The sequence below is a fragment of the Melanerpes formicivorus genome, unplaced genomic scaffold (genome assembly GCF_026170545.1).
Source record: "Melanerpes formicivorus ecotype bairdi unplaced genomic scaffold, bMelFor1.0.p_v2 SCAF_10, whole genome shotgun sequence".
NCBI classification, from domain to species: domain Eukaryota; kingdom Metazoa; phylum Chordata; class Aves; order Piciformes; family Picidae; genus Melanerpes; species Melanerpes formicivorus.
The window spans coordinates 11,360,638-11,381,922 of NW_027142362.1; the positions used below are offsets into that span (position 1 = coordinate 11,360,638).

The 21,285-nt window shown below is 45.0% G+C and overlaps 1 protein-coding gene across 1 annotated transcript in view; it reads left to right on the forward strand.

Moving 5' to 3' along the window:
• Window positions 1–1,037: 1,037 nt before the first annotated feature.
• Window positions 1,038–21,285, forward strand: part of IQGAP1 (IQ motif containing GTPase activating protein 1) — a 67,977-nt gene continuing 47,729 nt past the window's right edge. The window contains exons 1-2 of the mRNA XM_068143676.1: window positions 1,038–1,150; window positions 2,939–3,038. Of these exons, the coding sequence (XP_067999777.1) occupies window positions 1,099–1,150; window positions 2,939–3,038 (152 nt within the window). The 5' untranslated portion in view covers window positions 1,038–1,098. The remainder of the gene's footprint in view (window positions 1,151–2,938; window positions 3,039–21,285) is intronic.

The following is a 21,285-nucleotide window of genomic DNA, read 5'->3' on the forward strand; positions in this document are numbered from 1 at the left end:
CGATGCATTAAAGACACAGGCAAACCCTAACAAACAATATTTAGCAGAGATGGTAACAAAGATCAGGAACCATAAATGAAGAGAGCTATTAGGGGAACCACTGAAATACAACCTTGAAGAGGTTCAGCCAGATTCTTTGATGATGTGTGATAATAATGTTTTATTTTCCCTATCAGATTGGGTCTTATAGGAAAGAGTTTATGAGATTTTTGTGAGGGAGGATTGTAGGGCTGTGCAGAAAATGTGGCGTTTCTAGGGAGAAGACAAGCAGTTCTGCACTCTGCAATCTATATTTAAACATTATCTTAATTTTCTTCTCATTCTGTAACTGTAAAATGACCACATGTGAAGTAATGCAAATACATATTAACAATTAGACTTAAAACTGTTCAGAACCCTTTTGTAATGTGTGTCTGGCATTCACCTGTGTAGTTAGTTATGTAACTGCTGATCTGTGACATGCAGCCCTTATAATCAACACCACCATCTTTCACTTCATCTCCCTTTCATAGGGACCTTTTAAAAAATGCATGCACGGATGAACTGATCTGTCTTTACCGATCTGATCGGGAGCTGGCATGGTTGGGCGGTATAGGGAGCCTGGCAGGGGTGAGAGGATTGGTGTAGGGTGGTGGCTGGGTTGACCTAGGCTGCGTCCCATGTAACAGGCCTGACAGAGATTAGGTCCGAGCTTACCTGGGTGTTGTGCATGGAGTTAACAGGAAGCTCAGGGCTACAGGTGGGACAGAGACAGGGCGCGGGTCCTGCGACAGGGAGCCCGGGGAGGCACAAGGCAGGGCCTGGGGCGGGACACTGGGACCTGTGCGGGTCCGTCAGATGTAAGTGCCGAGCTAGGCACTTAGACGGGGCTGCGCTAGGCCGGGCGCTGAGGCCAGCCGGCGCCAGCGCGCTGGCGGGGCAGGGCAACTTGTCGCCCCGCTTCGGCAGCGGACGAAGGTAGCGGAGGCGGCCAGGGTGCGGCCGCAGCGGGAGAGGGGACGAGCGTGGAACGGCGGCTCCTCCCCCGCCACACCCGGTGCGGCAGGAAGAGGAACAGCCGCGCCCAGCTCCCGGCCGGCCCTGGCCCAGCGTAGCGCCATGGCGGCAGAGGAGATGGACGGACTGGCCATGTCCCGGCCCCACTATGGCTGTGAGTACCGGGGAGCCAGGGATCCGCGCGGCCGCCAAGCAACGCCCAGCCCTGAGACGCCCTGCCCGGCCGGCGCTGCCCGTCCCTTCCAGGAGCTGGTGCTGGGAGTGGAGGCTGGAGCGCCGCCGGTGCGGGGGAAGCCGCGGGCCCTTGGCCCTGGTACTGACCCGCGGGCGCTGTGGGTTCCGCCGGATCTCTGCACGGGCCCCGTGGCGCGGCCCGCCGTGCCTCAGGCAGGCTGGGCGGCGTGGGGCGCGGGAACCCGTCCATGCTTGACGCCCCTCTCCAGGTGTTAGAGTGCTGGGAGAAGGCGGTGGATGGGCAGCGTAGGGGTGTCCTCCGCGTCTCCCGCCGTCGCCTCCCGTGGGCGGGCTCCGTGCCTCGCCCAAGATGTCCGCCGCGGGCACGGGGGAGCGCGGGGCGGGGGCGCCCGGCAGCGGGAGCGTCCCGGCTGGAGACGAGCGCGGGGTCCCGGGCCGCCGCCGCGGCCGTGCTGGCCTTCTGCCTTCCCGCGTATTTCGGCACCACCTGACTTGCCGGGGAAAGCGCACATTCCGATCGGACACCTCCGCCTCCTCGTCAGACTATTGCTGTGCAGAGAGAGGCTTTAGTTCAAGGTGTCCGAGATACGTGCTGGCTTTTGCTACAGTATCTCGTCAAAAATGAGCAAAGGCGAGCGAGAAGGCGGTGCTGCGGATCGGGGACGAGCGACACTCAGCCCGTGCGATGCTGCCCGAGGCAGGGGGCGCAGGGCTGGGGTGGGCAGAGGTGACGGCAGGTGGAGTGCTGCCGGAGCGGGTGTGTGCTCGACACTCAGCTTGAAGTAAGAAGGAAGGATTGAGCTGGGGAATCAGGAGACGAGGCAATTTTTGCTTGCTGGTATGCGTCACCCTGTGGTTTGGGACAGTTTTCAAGTCTTGCAACTTTGGGTGGGGTTAGTGTAATCAAAAAGATGCTTTTGTAGTACTCCACACTGTTTCCTGAGAGACCTTTTGCAGTTTGAAGTAAGATCTTGTTTGACCCCAAGTGCTGTAGTTGATACCTCATCACTTCCATGTATTTGCTAAAGGCACTGTAGGTGTAAGATAACCTTTGATTAATAATGGTATGAGATTTCCTATTTGTCAGGTTAGTCCATAAACCCTGAACAGTTGTGGATTTTTATTTTTTTTAACATGAGAGCATGGATGAGCTATATAGCTTCAAGAGTGGAAAGAACAAGCTTTATCATCGAGGCTTTAAACACAGAATTTGGAGTATTTAGGCATATACCCGAATATACCTAGGTCCTCTGTTTGATCCGAAGCTGACATTCAGGTTGGGAATCTAAATGATTCCCTTCCAGATGAGGATTGTGTGTAGTGTAACATTTCTGTATTTTTTTAGAGATGGACTATAAAGGTGAGGAAGGGATTGTATGACATATGTTGTCCTTGCCTATTGCAGTTGAAGGATAGATGGAGGAACATGTCACTGGTGTGTGGTTGAGGAAGAGCAAGGCAAAGCTGGAAGAAAACAGGAAAATTAAGGAATGTTTCTGAGAACTTGGGGGATTGAAGAAGCTAGATCACAATCAGATTGAGAAACCAGAGAGGAGGTGGCAAGTTTATATGATAAGGAAGGAAGGATAAGGAATTTATTTGTCGTTGCTTGTAAAGAACAGGTGTATTTGGTTCTTCATTTTTCTGAAGCAAAACCCGTGCGGAGCTTTTGTGGAAAAGATTGGATCTGATTTTTGGTGTACCTGTTCAATCATAAAGTACCTGAGAATGTTTTCACTATTTGCAGCTGTCTTGGATAATGAGAGATTAACAGCAGAGGAAATGGATGAAAGACGACGCCAGAATGTAGCCTATGAATATCTTTGTCATCTGGAGGAAGCAAAGAGGTAAAAATAAGTGGTTTGGAAACTGCTGGTGCTTTGAAAGATGTTGTGATACTTGGCAATGAGAATAATTTGGATGCATCTTACCTCTTGCATGTGTTTCTTAGTGATTGTATAGAATTATTTAAAAAAACAAACAAACTGAAAACTAAACAAACACAAAAGTCAAAGAAACATAACCTCAAACCTGCTGACCCCCGATGTGCTTATCTAACGTGTTCTTGAAGACCTTTTGTGAGAAGGACTCTGTAGCTCTAGTGCTCCAGTATTCCCAGCACTGAACTGGGTTCACCCTGTTATCTGAATTGTGTATGTATTTGTGTGTAATTTTACCTTGCCACTTACCAGTGGGCACGAAGAATGGGTTATTCTCTTCCTCTTAACTGAAAAGTCATTGTTTGCATATTTCACACTGGGTCCTAGTTAACATATCTGTAATACTTTTCTCTGGATTGTTCTGACTTCTCTCTGCTCACTCCATGTCTTTCTGAAAGTGCACTGTGAAAACAGAGGAAAGTTTTCCAACAGAGGCATTGACAGGCATCCTTTAAGAGCACAAGGATTATTTTGTGTGGCCTGATAGGTGTGCAAGTATCTACATTTTCATAACATAGTTGAATTTTGCTGAGTTGCCACCTTTTTTTCCTTGAAGGTGTGCTGCTGAAAGCTGGTTCTTTGTCCTGTGTTTATGAAGGCTGTCATAGCTTCCTTTCACTTGGTCCTGCCAAATTTGTCTTTTCTTGATCTTTAATATCTTGAAACAATTTTAATCCTATTCCTGTCCCTCAGCATGTGCATAGCTTTTGTGTTATCTTCAAGTTGAATAAGCGTGTAGGCATGCTGTTTGTCTTAGTTCAGAGAATTAATGAAAGTATGATCAGACACAGTGGATGCTGTATTTCTGCCACTCAAGGAAAAAGAGACAACATTACAAATGAATGCACAAACTCTTACTGTTGGTGTTAGAAAAATATTTTTGCAACTCTTCAATGCTTTTTGCTGTACATGGAGAAAATAGCAAGGAGACAGACCAGCTTGTGTACTGCCTCCCTTCATGACAGCTGGGTCTTTTCATGGCTTTGTATAAATTGGCTTGAAATGTGAAATGTTTTTGGAGGCTGAGATTGAGACCAAAGGTAGGGTTTTCAAGAACAAGGTTAAAGTAGAAATGGTCAGAGGGCTGGAGCACCTCTCCTATGAAGACAGGCTGAGAGAGTTGGGGCTGTTCAGCCTAGGGAGGAGAAGGCTCTGAGGAGACCTTATAGTGGCCTTCCACTACCTGGAGGGGGCTACAAGAAAGCTGGGGAGGGACTTTTTACAAGGACTTGTAGCACTAGGACAAGGGGCAGTGGTTTTAAACTAGAGAAGGGCAGATTTATATTGGACATTAGGAGGAAGTTCTTTACTCTGGGGGTGTTGAGACACTGCAACAGATTGCCCAGGGAGGTGGTGGATGTTCCTGCTTAATACAGGGGGATATTGGACTAGATAACCTCTAGAGGTCCCTTCCGAACCAGTGCGTTCCGATTCTCTTATAGAAAGAGGTGAGGTAATGTTTGCATTGGTGATTCCCCCTGCCCCAACACTTTGGGAAGTAAGACCAGTGTTTCAGTTTGCATTTTGTAACTAGTCAGGAAATGGATTGTGTGCATTTTGTAACTAGTTAGGAAATGTATTGTGAACTTAGAATTTCCTTGTTCCCACAAGGATCTAGGCAATCTAGCCAGTATGTACACTGCAGAAAATGATTTCTAGAGCAATAGAAAGCCATGGAGCACTCATAAAAGCATGTTCTAAATAGTCAAAAGCATGTTTTGCCATGACTCACTGAATACTTCAGTTTTCCTTTGTACTCCAACTGACTACATGGATGAAAAGCTAGAAAGCTTTAATTTCCACTAGCTGGGTGATGAATTTCAGATAAAGCTATGTAAGTGTTCCCCAGCAAGACAGGTATGTTCTGCTGTAATGATTTTACTGGGCAGGAAATGCTGAGTTTGAACAAGGTCACTGCTTGCAGGGTATAATGAAGGACTTCATACCAGGATTTCAGTAGTTTATGTTGCCTTGCCAAGCGTATATAGTATATCTTGAAAGGGGCAGGGAGCACTCAGCTTATACTGTTGTCTTTGTAACAGTTGTCACTACTATAGGCTGCCTAGCTACTAGTATATGATTAATCTTTTCTGTCTGTACGGGTTTGGATGAGGTTTGAAGCAGTAAGAAAGATCTGATTATAAATCAAAATAATTCCTTCACTTTGAATCCCAAAATCTTTAGGAGCAAATTCTGGGTGGCAGGGCACTATAACCATTGGCTGTGTTTGAAGGAGCCCCAGGTGCATCACATGTGGACTCATTCTGTCATTGGCCTCCAAGTGAACTCTGTCCTAGGTGCTTGTTAAGTCTTCCCTCCCATGCCTATGTCTGCAAAAAAATACCAGGCAAAACCACCAAACACAGCAAAAGCTTTAATCTTTTCATTAACCTCTTGCTTAATCATGGTAACTTACTCTTCAGATAAATCATCTTTGACTTTAGTTTCTTGGCCATTTATATCCATCTTTGAGTGTTGCCTTGGTATTCATGAGGCTGAGTAACTGGGCATTTGATTTTGCTGCACCTTGCCAGAAAGAAGATGTTTGCACTGTTTTGTCTCAGGGTGAGCCCTTAGATGTTTCAACTAATCCCCAGTGGCTGCTAACGCGTTTTGTGAAGAATGAAGCAAGAGCTGTGTCATACTCAAAATGCAAGTAGTGGTGTTGGAGTCTTCCTGGTATCCACATTGTCAGTCAGAGCACTTGTTAAGTGGAAGGTCTACTTGAAGATCTTCAGATACCTCTTTTCCAACCCTCAGCTCATGTTTGTTTAGTGGCCTGCAGGCTGTTCATACATATGTGAGTGGGAATTCCTGACTCTTATAGTTGAAGCCATACCACTTTGTCTAAGAGTTAAAGATTAAATGACCAGGAGGGGAACAGATTCCTTAGCTTAATAATTAAGATACACAAGTGAGAGCAGAAAGGCTTGAGTTCATAGCCTGCTCCCAAGATTACTTTTTTCCTTCACTGAGAAGTCTTTTTGTAAATAGTCCTTTGAGGCCACACTCTTCTTGATGCACTCCAGGATGTCATTGGCCTTCTTGGGTACAAGGGCTCATGGTCATTCTGTTGTCCACCAGGACTCCCAGGCCTTTTTCCACAGAGCTGCTTTCCAGCAGATAAGCCCCTCACCTGTACTGGTGCAGGGGGTTATTCCTTCCCAGGTGTAGGACCCTGCACTTGTCCTTGTTGAACTTGTTGAGCTTCACTTCTGCCCAGCTCTCCAGCCTGTTCAGGTCTGGTTGAATGGCACCACAGCCTGATGGGGTGTCAGCCACCCCTCCCAATTTTGTGTCATCAGCAAACTTGTTGAGGGTCCACTTAATCCCTTTATCCAGGTCATTGATGAATATATTGAACAGGATTGGACCCGGTACTGATCCCTGGGGAACAGCCACTTGTTTCAGACTTGCAACTGTGCCACTAAACACAACCCTCTGAGCCTTATCTTTCAGACAGTTCTCAATCCACCCCACTGTCCATTCATCTAACTCACACTTCCAAAGCTTGCCTATGAGCATGCTCTGGGACATAGTGTTGAAAGCCTTGCTGAAGTCAAGGTAGACAACCTCCACTGCCCTCCCTTCATCTGTCCATCCAGTTAGGCCCTCATAAGGATAGCACTTGTTGAATGAGCTATTGTTAAAGGCAGGCTGTTTAAAATACTACACTACATCTTAAATATGTTTGTGAAGGAAATGTGATAGTTGCTTTTTTACACAGAATTAATCTCAAGAGACTTCATTGCAAATCACATCTTTCTGAAAGGTATTAAGTTGTATTGATTCCATTCTCTCATTAACTTGAAATGGGAAAATTTGGGGTAGCTCAGTTAAAATGTGCCTTGCAAGCTTCTGCTAAATATAGGGCTGCCATAGAGAGCTGGGTACCAGTAAAGTAGTTTGAGAAAAGCAAAATTAGGCTTTCTTATTTACTTTTGTACAGTTCTCAGCATGCCTCAGATGAGCAACTTGTGTGCAGAATACATTAAACCCTGCTTAAAGTAATCTGCAAATTAAATGGAGGCAAGTTTCCTATGGTTTTCAAAGCTGTAGAGTTAGCACAGTACCTTTGGAGGATGGTATGAGCCAGGGCTGCAGTTGAAGATTTTTGTTGGATTTTATTTTTTTCCCTTACTTTATTGTAAATCTTAAACTGCAAGACTTGTAATGTAACTTTGGAGTCCCTCAAGTAAAGAGGGAGTATTGTTGGGGTTTATTGCTGAACTATTTTTTTCCCCTCTTTATTGATTTATTTTTCCCCAGAGTGAGGCAAACCTGGCTTTGTAGGACGGGGTTTATTTTAGCTTTTCAAGATAGCTCTATTTGCATTCATCTTCTAATACACAGAGCCTGCATCTATATGCAAGAACTGGATGCTGGCTGGGCCCAGAGAGTGCTGGTGAGTGGAGTTAACTCCACTTGGTGGCTGGTCACAAGTGGTGTTTTCCAGGGCTCAGTGCTGGGGACAGTTCTCATTATCAATGATCTGGATGAAGGAATTGGGTGGGAGTGTTGATCTGCTTGAGGGTAGGGAGGCTCTGCAAAGAAATCTGGCCAGGCTGGATTGATGGGCTGAGGTCAGTTGTATGAGGTTTAACAAAGCCAAGTGCTGGGACTTGCCCTTGAGCCGCAGCCACCTCATGAAGGCTCCAGGCTGAGGACAGAGTGGCTGGAAACTGCATGGCAGAGAAAGACCTGGGCTGCTGGTTGACAGCCAGCTGAAGATGAGCTAGCAGGGTGCTCAGGGTGCTGGATCAGCAATGGTGTGGTCAGCAGGAGCAGGGAAGTAATTGTGTCCCTGTACAGGGCACTGGTGAGGCCACACCTCAAATCCTAGGTTCAGTTTTTGGCCTCTCTCTCCAAGACGAACATCAAGGCACTCCGTGTGTCCAGAGAAGGACAACAAAGTTGAAAGGTCTGGAGAACAGGTCTGGTGAGGAGCAGCTGGGTGACAGGTTGGACTTGATGATCTTTGAGGTCTCTTCCAACCTTGGTGGTACTGTGACTTGGGATTGTTCACTGTGGAGAAGAGGAGGCTGAGGGGAGACCTCAGTGCTCTCTACAACTCCCTGAAAGGAGATTGGAGTGAGGTAGGGGTTGTTTGTTCTCCCCTTCAGGTGATAGAATGAAAGGAAATGACCTGAAATTGTGCCAGGGGAGTTTTAGGTTGGGTATTAGGAAAAATTTCTTTGCTGCAAGAGTGGTCAGGCATTGGAACAGGCTGCCCAGGGAGGAGGTGGAGTCACCATCCTTGGAGGTGTTCAAGAAGCACATGGACATGGCACTTTGGGACATGGCTTAGTGGCCGTGCTGGTGTCAGGTTGATGGTTCATCTCAATGCTCTTAAGAGGCCTTTTCCAATCAAAACTATTCTGTGATTCTGTATTTTATCCATCACATCATAATGCTCTCCTGATTGATAGCTGCTGGTCAGTATTGCATGCTAGAAGACTTAGATGGGAGCAAGTCAGACTTCTGAGTGATGTCTGACTGGTTTGCCCATGTTTCATTTTGAATGTGTAACTTTTTTTGGAGACACTTTGTTTTTATTATCTAACTGTAGAATGAGACCTCTTTTCTTCCATTTTTTTAACCACTTGTAATATTGAAGCATGATGGAATTTTTACAGTGGCAGAGTCAAGAGAGAAATAAACTCATTTGTGAAAAAAACCTGTTTGCATCTGAGGAGTCCTGGTAGCTTCATGTGTAATTCAAGTCATACAATTACAGGAACTTGCATTTGTCTAAAAATAACTCATATAATTCCCATCAAAAGTGACCCCTCTAGATCAGGTGAGTGGGTCAGAAGGTCACTGATTGACATACCAGAAGTTACTCTCGTGTGGCATAAACAGAACTCCTCTGTTTATTTCAAGCTAATCAAGACTTTTTCCTTTATTTTCTTGTATTTCCATTTTGTTCCCACTTTTAAATTGGGTCATGGAGTACTTGTCTTGTTTTTTTTTTCCCCTTTCTTCTTCTGTTAGCTGTTTTGCAAGTCCCATGTTAGATTGTAACCCATGAATATTCATAGATCATATTTTATTATCAGTGGCTGTAAGTTGAAGGAGCTGCTGTTCAGCTCTCACCACTTCATCTGACGTTTCTTAACAGCTCCTGTTTGGACTTGAGGAGATACTTCTCTGCAGTTCCTGTACTGGTTTGTTGATGACCTCATGCAGCTGGCAGGGAGAGGCTGTCTGGACTGGAATTGTCTTGGAATGCACATGAGAACTATATTTTTCTGAGAAGTGGGTGGAGAGAGGTGTGGGGGGGCCGACAGTAGAGGAGTACCACCATCTTTGCCTCATTCTGAATACTTTTAATATGACTCACTGGAAACAGTAATGAAAGGCAAGTGAGGAGGAGAGAAATGGCTGTTTGCACAGAATTCACTTAGGAGACCAAGGGTTTGCTCTTTAGACAGTGGTTTCTGAAGGAATATTCTACGTAATGCAGGAAAATAGCAGCCTAAAATAACCAAAGTGAGCAGCTGCCACATAACAATTCTTGTCTGTCAGGCGCTCTGGAGTGCTTCTTATAACTCCTACTTGCAAGAAATCAATGTCATTTTTAGGTATGATAACTGTAGTGATGCTGTGTCTTCCAGGTGTTTAAGTCTAGTTTCTAATGACAAGCCATCAAGGCAGTTAGCTTTGGCAACACTATGGCTCAGGTTGCCCTGAAGAGTATTTCTGCATATGTGATGATTAAGTTCCTTACACTTACATGCTTGGTACTCATCTGAAGGCTTTGCAAGACTAATCCTCTGGTTCAGCTGCATGTTGCCAGGGGTGGTGCATCAGTCATTAGGAAAAATTTGGACTGTGTTATTCACTAATCCTCTTATTTTTGATATCTTTGAACTAAAAATGTCTCTGAGTAATGAGAATGTTCTGAAACAATTTAGCTGTGGGCAGCATTCATTTTCCTAGCTCTTCATTTGAGAAGTCATGTCTTTTCCTGTACAGACTTCACTGAAACACATTGAAATTTCTGTCTACCCCTCTAGAAGAGGACCCCTCTGAGGTGATACATTTATTTTACTTTGTTACTCCCTGAGAAATCTTCTTTAATCTTCTTGGGTGGTTTCTAGATTTGTTTGGAATTGGTGGAATGAGTTATTTCAGAGAATCACAGAATCACCAAGGTTGGAAGAGACCTCAAAGATCATCAAGAAGTTTTTGTTCAGGTGTTTTGCACAGCTGTCTTAATGCCCTTGTTCTGGTGAGTTGGATGAAGAGCTGAGGCTGTCTGCAAGTTTTCTCTTCTGATCCTTTGTGGGAATGCATTCAGAGATTCATAGAATGGTTTGGTTTGGAAGGGACCTTATAGATCAGCTAATTCCATCCACCTTGCCATGGGCAGGGACACCTCCCACTAGACCAGGTTGCTCAAGGCCCCATCAAGCCTGGCCTTGAACACCTCCGGGGGGGCATCTGCAACTTCCCTGGACAACCTCTTCTAGTGTCTTACCACCTTCACTCTAATGAATTTCTTTCTGCCTTCCAGTCTAAATCTTCCAATTTAAATCCATTCCTTCTCATTCTATCACTAAGGCCCTTGTGAAAAATCCCTTCCTGGCTCTCCTGTAGCCCCTTTCATGTATTAGAAGGCTGCTCTAAGGTCTCTCCAGCGCCTTCTCTTCTCCAGGTTGAACAACTCTAACTCTCTCCCCATAGGGAAGGTGCTTTAGCCCTCTTACCATCTTGTGTCCCTCCTCTGGACCTGCTCCACCAGTTTGATGTCCCTGTTATACTGGGGACACCAGAACTGGATGCAGTGCACCAATGTTCCAAGTCTGCAATACTAACTGAACTAAAAATGTCTGAGATTCATGTGTAGAGGCAGTGATCTGCTGAAGTATGAGATCTCTCCTTTCAATAAAAAGAATAGTAGTTGTCCCAAAAATGCTATAACTGTGGTGTTGGCAATAACCTGCTGTGCACAAAACCCTTTAAACCATACCTTTGTACATTCTTTCAGGTGGCTTAGGGTTGGAGGGGGAAAAAAAAGTTCTACCCTCCTGCTCTAGCCACTTTTTTTGCTGCTGTGATGCTGCTGCAGTCATGCATGTTTTGCTTGGCACTCCTGTAGGGAATTGCAGAGGAATGGCTAAATGGCTGTGAACGGAAGCATCTAGAAGTGGAGGCACCATGTGAAACAGGAAAGTCTGTTGGAATGACCTGTGTTTAAAAATGGCTGGACTAGCAGTTAGTTCTCAAGACCCCAACATATTTGTGTTCTCTTTCATGAGGATGCTCTTTGCAGGGAAAGCACAGCAAACAAATCCTGATGAGTCATGGAGGTGGCACAGGACAGAAGTAGTTGTCAAAAGGGTGTGAGAAGGCCTATCTGTAACTTGTAACATCTGCATGTGGTTTCCAACTGTGGAAGAGCCCAGGAGATGTTAGGAGAACTTGACAACTGGTGTCCATTGCCCTCCATGTCAGGGCAACAGATCCTGGACTTCCTAACGTTTGTGCTAGGTGAGTAGCCACTGCTAGGTGAACAGCTTGAATAGCCTTCTCCTTGGTTGCTTGATTGCTGGACAGACTTCTTGGGCACCACATCACTTTCTGGTGCTTGTGAGTATGAGGTTGAATGAAACCTGTTTTGTTTTTATGTCAGATCAGCTTCCCCTTTCTCTAAAGGCTGGCTTATTTTGCTGTGTTATTGGTACAAGGGTGTAACTGCATTTCCTTCTTGTTTGCCACCTTGCATGTTCACTAGACACTGGCTTTAAGTTGAAGTTGAATGCATCAGCTTTTGCTTTTCTGGGGCAGGTGACAAAGCTTTACATTTCTATTTTAGCTTGTTGGATTATTTCTCAAATCTATTTGAATTGAAGTTTGAAATTAAGAATGCTGTCTTTGATAGAGACCTAGAGAATCACAGAATCACTTTGGGTGGAAAGGTCCACAGAGATCATCTAAGTCCAACCTCCCTGCTATGGGCAGCGATGCCTCATAACTAGACTGGGCTGCTCAAGGCCTCATCCAGCCTGGCCTTGAGCAGGTTGCAAGGAGGAGGCATCCACAACCTCCCTGGGCAACATGTTCCAGAGTCCCACCACCCTTGTACTGAGGAAATTCTTCCTAAGATCCAGTCTAAACCTATTCGCCCTCAGCTTGAAACCATTCCCCCATGTTCTGTGGCTAGACATTCTTACAAAAAGTCCCTCTCCAGCCTTCTTGTAGAATCTCTCCAGGTATTGGAAGGCAGCTATAAGATCCTCCTGGAGTCTTCTCTTCTCTAGGCTGAACAACCCCAGCTCCCTCAGCTTATGCTCAGAGCAGAGGTGTTTCAGCCCTTGAATCATCTTTGTGGCTATCCTCTGGACTCGGTCCACCAGCTCTGTGCCCTTCTTATGATGGGGACACCAGAACTGGATGAACCAGAACAGGAGAGATCTGTAAAGCAGTGGACAGTCACTCTGTGCTTTAGGAAACCAATCTTGCTCAATAAAATATTAATAGTTGTAAAGGTACCTCACTTAATATGTCATACCTATTTGAGCAAAGCCCTGTGTGTTTACAGGTGTGATAGCAAAGTTTGCTGCTTTGGGAGGCTTCAAGGGACCGATCTTGGATGCTGTGTCTCTTGATCTTGTTTCCCAGGCTGTTGATTGTGACTCGACTGCGGAAGCCAGCTTGCCTTTCCACCTTCCTCCCCCCCTGCTCTGGATTTGAATGTGTTCTTTGAAGAGTGGAATTCTAAATAAGTATTGTTGATGCCTTCCTCCAGCTGGGACACCTGCTGTCTGGAATATGCTGGTGTCCCTCGGTCTGCTTTTGTGAGCTTTTTTTTTACTGTAGGATGAGCTGTCAGGCAAAAGATGGTAATGTCTGAAATTCTGAGTGTCAGTGCAGGATGGTAGGCAAGATGGGGGGAAAACTGATGGTAATTATGCAGATAGCAACCCAGAGGGTGAGCAAACCTGCTGGGGAGTTAGGGAAAGGGAAACATTTTTCTTTCTTGAGGTTTTGCTCTCAGAAGAATGTTTGGTATTCTGAATGTCTTAGCAGTGTTCACTGGCTCGCTTCCAGCTTCTGATTGGCATGTAGACTGATCACTGAAACTCAGCTTGAGTGAGGCTTCTGCCCTCTTTTCCTTGCAGTTTTTCTACCATCGGCCAGATTCTTGCTAAATGTTCCTGTTGCAGCAGCCACATGAGTAAGATGTTATTGCAACCTCTATTGCTTGAGGAAGATGATACCATTTACTGCATGGGAGAAATCCTTTGAAACAAACTGCTCTCCACTAAAATGAAAGTCCTTTTTAACACAGGGACAAGTACCCTACATTACAGGTCCTTGCTTTTCAAAATACAGAGATGCTGGAACATGTCCAGAGAAGGGCCATGAGGATGATTAGAGGGCTGGAGCACCTCTCCTATGAGGACAGACTGAAAGAGTTGGGGCTGTTCAGTCTGGAGAAAAGAAGGCTCCAAGGTGACCTTATTGTGGCCTTCCAGTGTCTGAAGGGGGCCTACAAGAAGGCTGGGGAGGGACTTCTTAGGCTACCAGGTGGTGATAGGACTAGGGGAAATGGAATGAAGCTGGAGGTGGGGAGATTCAGACTGGGCGTGAGGAGGAAGTTCTTCACCGTGAGAGTGGTGAAGCCCTGGAATGGGTTGTCCAGGGAGGTGGTTGAGGCCTCATCCCTGGAAGTGTTTAAGACCAGGCTGGATGAGTCTCTGGCCAGCCTGATCTAGTGTGAGGTGTCCCTGCCCATGGCAGGGGGGTTTGAACTAGATGATCCTTGTGGTCCCTTCCAACCCTGTCTGATTCTATGATTCTAGGAAAATGGTAGGAATTGTGAATCTAGCTACTTAACTGCCAAAAACTGAAGGATATATTTCAGTATTTGAAAGGAAGCAACAGGAAGGACTGTTCAGAAGGGCTTGCAGGGATAGGACAAGGGGCAGTGATTTGAAAATGGAGCAGGGTAAATTTAGGTTGGACATTAGGAGGAAGCTCTTTACAATGACAGTGGTAAAGTCCTGGAACAGGTTGCCCAGGGATGTGGTTGAGGCCCCATTTCTGGAGACTTGATGTGGCCCTGGGCAGCCTGATCTAGTTGGAGATGTGCCTGCTGACTGCTGGGGGGTTGGACAAGATGACCTTTGAGGGTCCCTTCCAACCCAGTGCAATCTGTGAATATGACCATTTCTGGGTCCATGCTGCTGCAGTTTTCAATTTTGGCATTGGTAGTTTGGGTGCCAATTTTCCATTTATTCTCTTGTGCTCAAAACTGTTATTTTTACTTTCACTTGGCTTCCAAACTATTGAAAGGAGGAGGAACTTTCCACAGGCACTTCTTTAAAGTATTAAAAAACTCCTGTACATCAGCAATACATGCTGTGACTCTTGAAGGTCTCTTCCAACTTGGTCTATTCTATTCTATTCTATTCCTTGCTTTTAAAACTCAGACTAAGCAACTTTACTTTATATGACCTTTGGACTTTTGCATTAGCACGTTTGATGAAGTTAGACCACAAAGGTATCCAACTTTTTTGGTTTTGAGGCTCCAGGTATTGAGAGGTCAGGCAATATCAAGGTGGATTCACAGGTTGCATCAGGTTGGAAGAGACCCTCAAAGGTCATCTTGTCCAACCCCCCCTGCCGTGAGCAGGAACACCTCCAACTTGATAGGCTGCCCAGGGCCACATCAAGCCTGATTGTTCTAATGGATGTACATTTGTGTGTTTTCTCCAAGAGTTTTCTTCTGCTTCAGTTTCTGGCTGTTGTTTCTTATTATCTTTGTCTGGCTGAGACTCCTCCTCTTGCAAATACTCCGCTAGTAGCTGGTTAAGAGTGATGAAATATTCTCTAATAAGCATTTTGCTGACCTGGCAAAAGTAGTCTGTTTTTTTTTTGTTTTTCCTTGGAATGGAGGGTGGGGACATTCTCTGTGGCACAGCTGGGCTGAATTGGCTTGCTGAGGCACGTGTGGCATGGCAGGTGGTGACTGTTGCTGCAGTCAGAGAAAGAGATTTATCTTTATCTTTTGTGGGTGTGGCCTGATAGTGTCACTTTTTTCCTCCATACAGTTTAAAATTTGTCACCTGTGCCTAGACAGTTATGCCTGTTCTTACTTTCTGTAATAGTTCATTACTCTGGTCACATGGCTGTTTCTCTTTGGCTTCCCCTCTCTAGTCTCCTTTTTCCAGTACAGCAAATTCAAGCCTGTCGATGTGTTCGCTGCGTGCTGCTTAACTTTGTCGTACGTAACTTGGCCAAGGACCGTAGCTTTGATCGTTTCCTGTTCCGTATCTTGCTCAAATAAGGTCCTTCCTGAAGATGGTTTCTTTTACCCTGAGCTGGTGTAGAGCTTCTGCCTTTTCCTCTGTTTAATGCCTTCTGCAGCAGTGCCTACCATCCTTCACAGGATTTGAGAGTGCCCAGGTAGGTTGGGGTTTTTTCTTTTCTGTTCTTTTCTTTTTTCTCTTTATGGAGTATGATTTTTGTGGTCTAGTGCTCACCTTTGGTTTTTGTTGTGTTGCATGTTTTATGGCATGTTGTGGGCTGTCTGGGGCAAGGGATGGCTTGGAGCATGAAGTGCTGAAGCATAATGAATGGCTTGTGCACGACTGAAGTTTCTGTGTACCACAGTATATAATAATTTGCTTGTCTGGCTGCTCTAGAGGACTGCTTTAGATGTCTAGTGGATGGAAGGGGTTTCACAGAGGATTCTTTCCCTGTTGACATGGGTTGACCTTGGCTGGCCACCAGATGCCCACCAAGCCGCTCTCTCAGTCTCCTCAACTGGACAGAGGGAGAGACAGTAACACAAAAGACTCACAAGTCGAGGTAAGGACAGGTAGAGATCGCTCAGCAATTCCTGTCACAGATCAAACAGACTCAGTCAAATCAGAGTAGGATAATGACAAATAAGAACAAATCTGAAATCACCTTCCTGTCATCCTTCCCGTCTTCCCTAGGTTCAGCTTCACTCCCAACTTCTCTATTTCCTCCCCCTGAATGGTGCAGGGGGACAGGGAATGGGGGCTGCAGTTAGTTCATTGTACATTCCCTTCCACTTCTCAGCCTCTTTTTCCGCTCCAGTACGGGGTCCTTCCCACAGGATACAGTTCTTCATGAACTTCTCCAACTTGGGTTCTTCCCACACACTTCCCATGCCCTTTGTGAACTGGTCCAGCATGGGTCCTTTCTATGGAGTGCAGTCCTTCATGAACAGAGTGCTCTACTCTGGGTCCCCTGCAGAGCTGCATGTTGTGCCAGAAAACCTGCTCCAGCATGGGCTTCTCTCCATGAGGCCACAGATTCTGCCCAGAGCCTTCTCTAGTGTGGGTTGTCCACAGGATCATGGTGTCCTTCAGGCACACCCCTCTGCTCTGGAGTAGGATCCTTCATGAGCTGCAGGTAGGTCTGCACTGCCATTAACCTCTCTGGGCTGCAAAGGAACAACTTGTCACCACTGTCTTGACCATGGACCACAGGGCAATATCTCTTGCAGCACCTGCTCTCCCTCCTTCTTCAACAACTTTGTTGTCTGCAAAGTTATTTTGCTCACGTTCTCACTCCTCTCTCCCAGTTACTGTTGTGTCCCCTTCTTAAATATGTTATCACAGAGGTCCTACCACTATTGCTGATTGGTTTAGTTTGGGCCAGCAGTAGTATGTCCTTGGAGTTGTCTGCACCTGGCCCTGTCTGCCTTGGGAGAAGCTTCTGGCATCTTCTCACAGGAAGCCACCCTTGTAGACCCTTCTACTACCAAAACCTCACCATGCAAACTGAATACACCATTGTAGACATAAGGATGCCATGTGAGGGTACCTAGATTATCCTGTCTGGAGAGGACATTAAGGCTTGAACTAGGCCCACTTAGTACTGGCAAAGGAACTCTCTCAAAACTAAATGAATTCTTTGCATGTGTGCTTAATATGTAATGTGCTTATATAGTGTTGCCCTGCTTGGATATACAGGGGTTATCTTGTCTTAGTATAGAATGCTAAAAGCTACATGGAGAAGCAAAGCTGGGTTCTGTTTGTTGTGTGTTGTCTGTCTGAAGCAACACAGGGAATGCTGTTTCTCTCCTGAATTACTGCAGTGTACTTCAAATGAAGTTACAGCTTCAAGCTTTGCCTCCTGTGTGCTGGCTGTCAGTTTCTGGGTGAGGTCCAAAACTATGTGGCTAGTGGTTGAAAGAAAGAAATGAGTGTGTTAGTTTACAAAGACTTTTCAAAGACCTTTTAAAATTACCTTCTGTTTTCTCATTTATTGCAGTACTACAATACACTCAAGAATGTTTTAATTAAGTTCTTGAGAAGAATGAGAGTTTTCAGTGAAGAAAGAAAAAAGGCAGACTTAGACCTTTTCAGTTTTTTGAAGCTGTTGCTCTGATATTATTTAAGGAATGTTCTTGCAGGTTAACAGTCGATCTTCATTGGTTACTGCAGGAAGTCCCTGCCCCTGTCTGGCATTTGGTTGATAGGCTTTCACCTCTGTTTCGTAACTTCTGTCCTGCTTTTGGGAATGTGGTGTGACTAGGGGGAAAAGTAAAATCCTAAGGAGAGATCACCCCCCACCTTCTCCCCTGAAATTCTACCTTTTAAATGTTAGGAAATGAAAAGTCAGGAGGGGAAGCAACCAAAACAACTCTAAAGTTCTTGGCAGCATTTTCAGTACATCCATTCAAACTGCACCTTTTATTTTCCATTGAATTTTCAGTATTGTGAGATTAGAAGAAGTTAAGAGTGTAAGATGCAGTTTAGTCTATATGTGGATATAGCAATAGGCAGTGGATGAATGAACACCCACGGGATTACTTTGAAAGACAAAACCCATCACCTCATTTCAAGAATTTTTACCCACAATGTGAGTGTGCAGATGGAGATCACACCCTGAAGGTGTTTATGAAGAACTTCTTTTTGGGCAAATAGCCTACTTGTTTAATAGTTGTGAGAAGGAGATATGTAAGACAGTCTGTGTGTAGGATACCCTGTGTTAGAGCACAGGTTTAGACAGACTTACTTTGCTAATTAAAATGCATTGGTGTGGTATACAGACAGCGTTGATAATATCATATATGCTTGGACAGAGAATCAAGCTGTATCCTCCTCCAGTCCACCTCTAGAGCTCCTTCAGGGTGAAATACAGAATATTTAGCCTTCTTGAAGAAGGAGGCAACAACTTTCTGAAGCATAGTTGCTAAGGGGCCACTAGAAGCAAGCAAGGAGTGCTGTGGCACTGACATGCTTACAAAGAGAAGACTCCAGTGATTCTGGTCTGCCATCAAGAGCTCTGTGGCAAGTGCTCCTAGGCTCAGTAGTTTGCACTGAGGTTCTGTTTGCAGCTTGGAGAGTGACTTTCTTTTCTACGTTTTCCCCACAGCCTCAAGAGCAAAATGTCAGTGTCATCACACATTCATTGATGCTGAGTGATCACTGTTAAGTTTCTGCTGGGTCTAAACTCAAATTCTGGTTAAAATTGGCCCATTGAAAAATATCACATCTTTGTGTAACTTGTCACAATCCTTGATAACACTGTGCTGTGAGTCAAGTTGGTAGTTGAAATGTCTGATGTTTGTTTTCCAAGCCTTGCTAATGGAGCAATGCTTCACTAAGAAGTTTGAAGACAGCATTACTTGAGGGACTGGCTGCCTGGAAATACCCCATGTTAGGTTTCTACTGTTGTGTCTGCTTAAGGAAGGCCTGGCTCTGAGTTGCAGCTGATGGTAGTAGTTGTATGTAGGTATTCAGGGGTCTTCATTCTAGGAGGAGGTTCTGCATTTCATAACAGTGGGACTGACTCATTAGAAAGGCATAATTACTACTTTCATTTGAGCTACCTTCAGTAAAATTGGAGAGTCCCAAAGTTGCTTATGCAGTCAGGTTGAAGGATTAGGTCTTGGTGAGAGGGAGGGAACATAGTTGAAGCTGACATAGTAACCAAAGGGGATTCAAGGTTTCTGTGGAAAGCCTATTGATGGCGTATTGTCCTATGCCTAATGTGTGAAGGCAGTGTAAGTTGCCCATCAAGCAGGTACAGCATCCCCCCTCCTCAGCCCTCAGCCCAGGTGAGAATAGAGAAATGCTTTTCTCTTTTTCATCTGGAAATCCTTCATTTGTTTCTGCCTTTTAAAAAATTAACATCTCTCATTCTTAAGTGAGCTTTTAAATGTAAAAGGTACTGCATAGTGCTTTCTGGAACATGGCTTTGTCCTCTGGCTTAGCAAATGGTTAAGCAATGCTGTACCATGAGGAGTCTTATTGTATGGTAATTGCCCTGGGTTTATAGTTATATTAACACCCACTTAGGAACCTGTTGAAGCAGGTATGAGTGCCTTAAGACAGCTATGATGTAATTATAGGCTATTTATCTTACTTTATTGGGATGTTTAAACAGAACTCACTGCCTCTATCTATGTCCTTTGGTAAGGCATTAAGTGATCCCGTTTCATGTCCCTTCTACTTCCATTTTAGGTTTTCTTATACTGAACAAAGTAGGTGTGGTTTGGTTTTTTTGTTTCCCCAATAAGATTATTAGGAGGGTATTATGTACCCTATTGCTCAGGGTTTGAGTAGCAATGTGTGCTCTCAGGAGTCTTTGGTTGTGATGATCTAAGGCTTACAAGTTGTGTTGCATGAAGCTTTTGCCTCACTTGGAATGGGGAAGAGGGTTGCTTGTGGGGGTGGTGAAGAGCTGGACTGGATCAAGAGGTCCCTTCCAACCTCAGAGATTCTATGAAGATTGGGTTGAAGCAGCTCAGGAAATACAGCCATGTAGGCTAGGGGAAGAGAATGATCTGAATGTTCAACTTACTTTGCAGTATCTTTTGGATCCAGAATGTATAAACTCATGTTATGTTTTCTTTGTCTTTTATTTGGCTGTTATCTGCATTTGCCTAGAACCTGGGACTTTATTCAAGAAGAACTAAGTTTCTTTGAAAGGAAATCAGGAAAACCCAGGACAATAGTAGTTTGCAGAAGAATGAGTTTCTTCTTGCAGCTCATGTATAGAGGCTGGCTAGGTGTTTCCAGAAACCTTTTCATCCTGGTAAACACTACCCCTTGTTGCTTTTTCAGGCTCCCCATCCTGCCTTTGGATGCACTCTTTTCTTCTGGGGCTGAGACTGCACTCCACAGTGTAATGGTCTCACTTGGGATTTAAAGTGCTCTCACAGTTTAACTGCCTGTGATCCACAATTCCTCATTTGCAGTAGAGACATCCTGGAGAACATTCTGTTCAAGAAGCTGTGGCAACCAGCTTGATTTTTAATCCCTTTAGGAGAGTGTTGGCATTTCTATTTATAAAACTAACCTGGGGAAACATGGCAGTCTGAGTCACAAGACCCTGTATTTGTGTTACTTGAGGAAGGAAGGTGTGGTACTAAGTCTCTTACTATGGGAGACTGTTGGGAAGCTTGCAGGACAAGTATTGCTTTCCATGATAAATTATGCTCAAATTAGCAATTTCCTATATATGCTTTCTCCACTTCAAAATTGTTACTGTTTAAGTGCACTGTACCTGAACTACTGAATGCAGGGTCACTGAGGCTTTCTGAGGTTATTGCTGTTTTCACTTGGTCTAGAGGCACTGAGTGTCATTTGTCTTGTGGAAGCTTCTCTAATACAGGTTATTTTGATTTATTTCTTACTTGGAACTCTCCTGACATGTAGCCCCTGCCACTTGTGTGTGTCCTGAATTGATGCTTTCTGCACTCCTATCCCTTTATGGCTTAAAATTTGTAGGCTCTTCACATTGAATACTGAACTCCTCTCAAAACTTGTTGAACTGGTTTGCTTTCTGATACTTGTACTTTGACTCAGTTCCTTACTCCCTAAACGTGTCCTTCGGGTTGTATTTGTTTTCTGTACCTTACAGGCTTTGCATAAAGTCTTAAGTGTTGTTTTCCCAAATGAGATGGCAAGGAGCTCAAAAGACAAGACAGGCAAGAACATGGCTGCACGTCATCTAGTGTTTGGTGGCTAAGTGGTCACTTTCTGTTACGTGAATAGAAGGTCCAAAGGAGGACTGTGAAGATGATCAAACCATAGGAGAACCTGCCCTGTGAGGAAACATTGAGGGAGTTTGGTCTTTTTACCTTGGACAAGAGAAGGCTCAGGGGGTATCTCATCACAGTTTTGAGTACTTAAAAGGCAGCTACAAAGGATAGAAT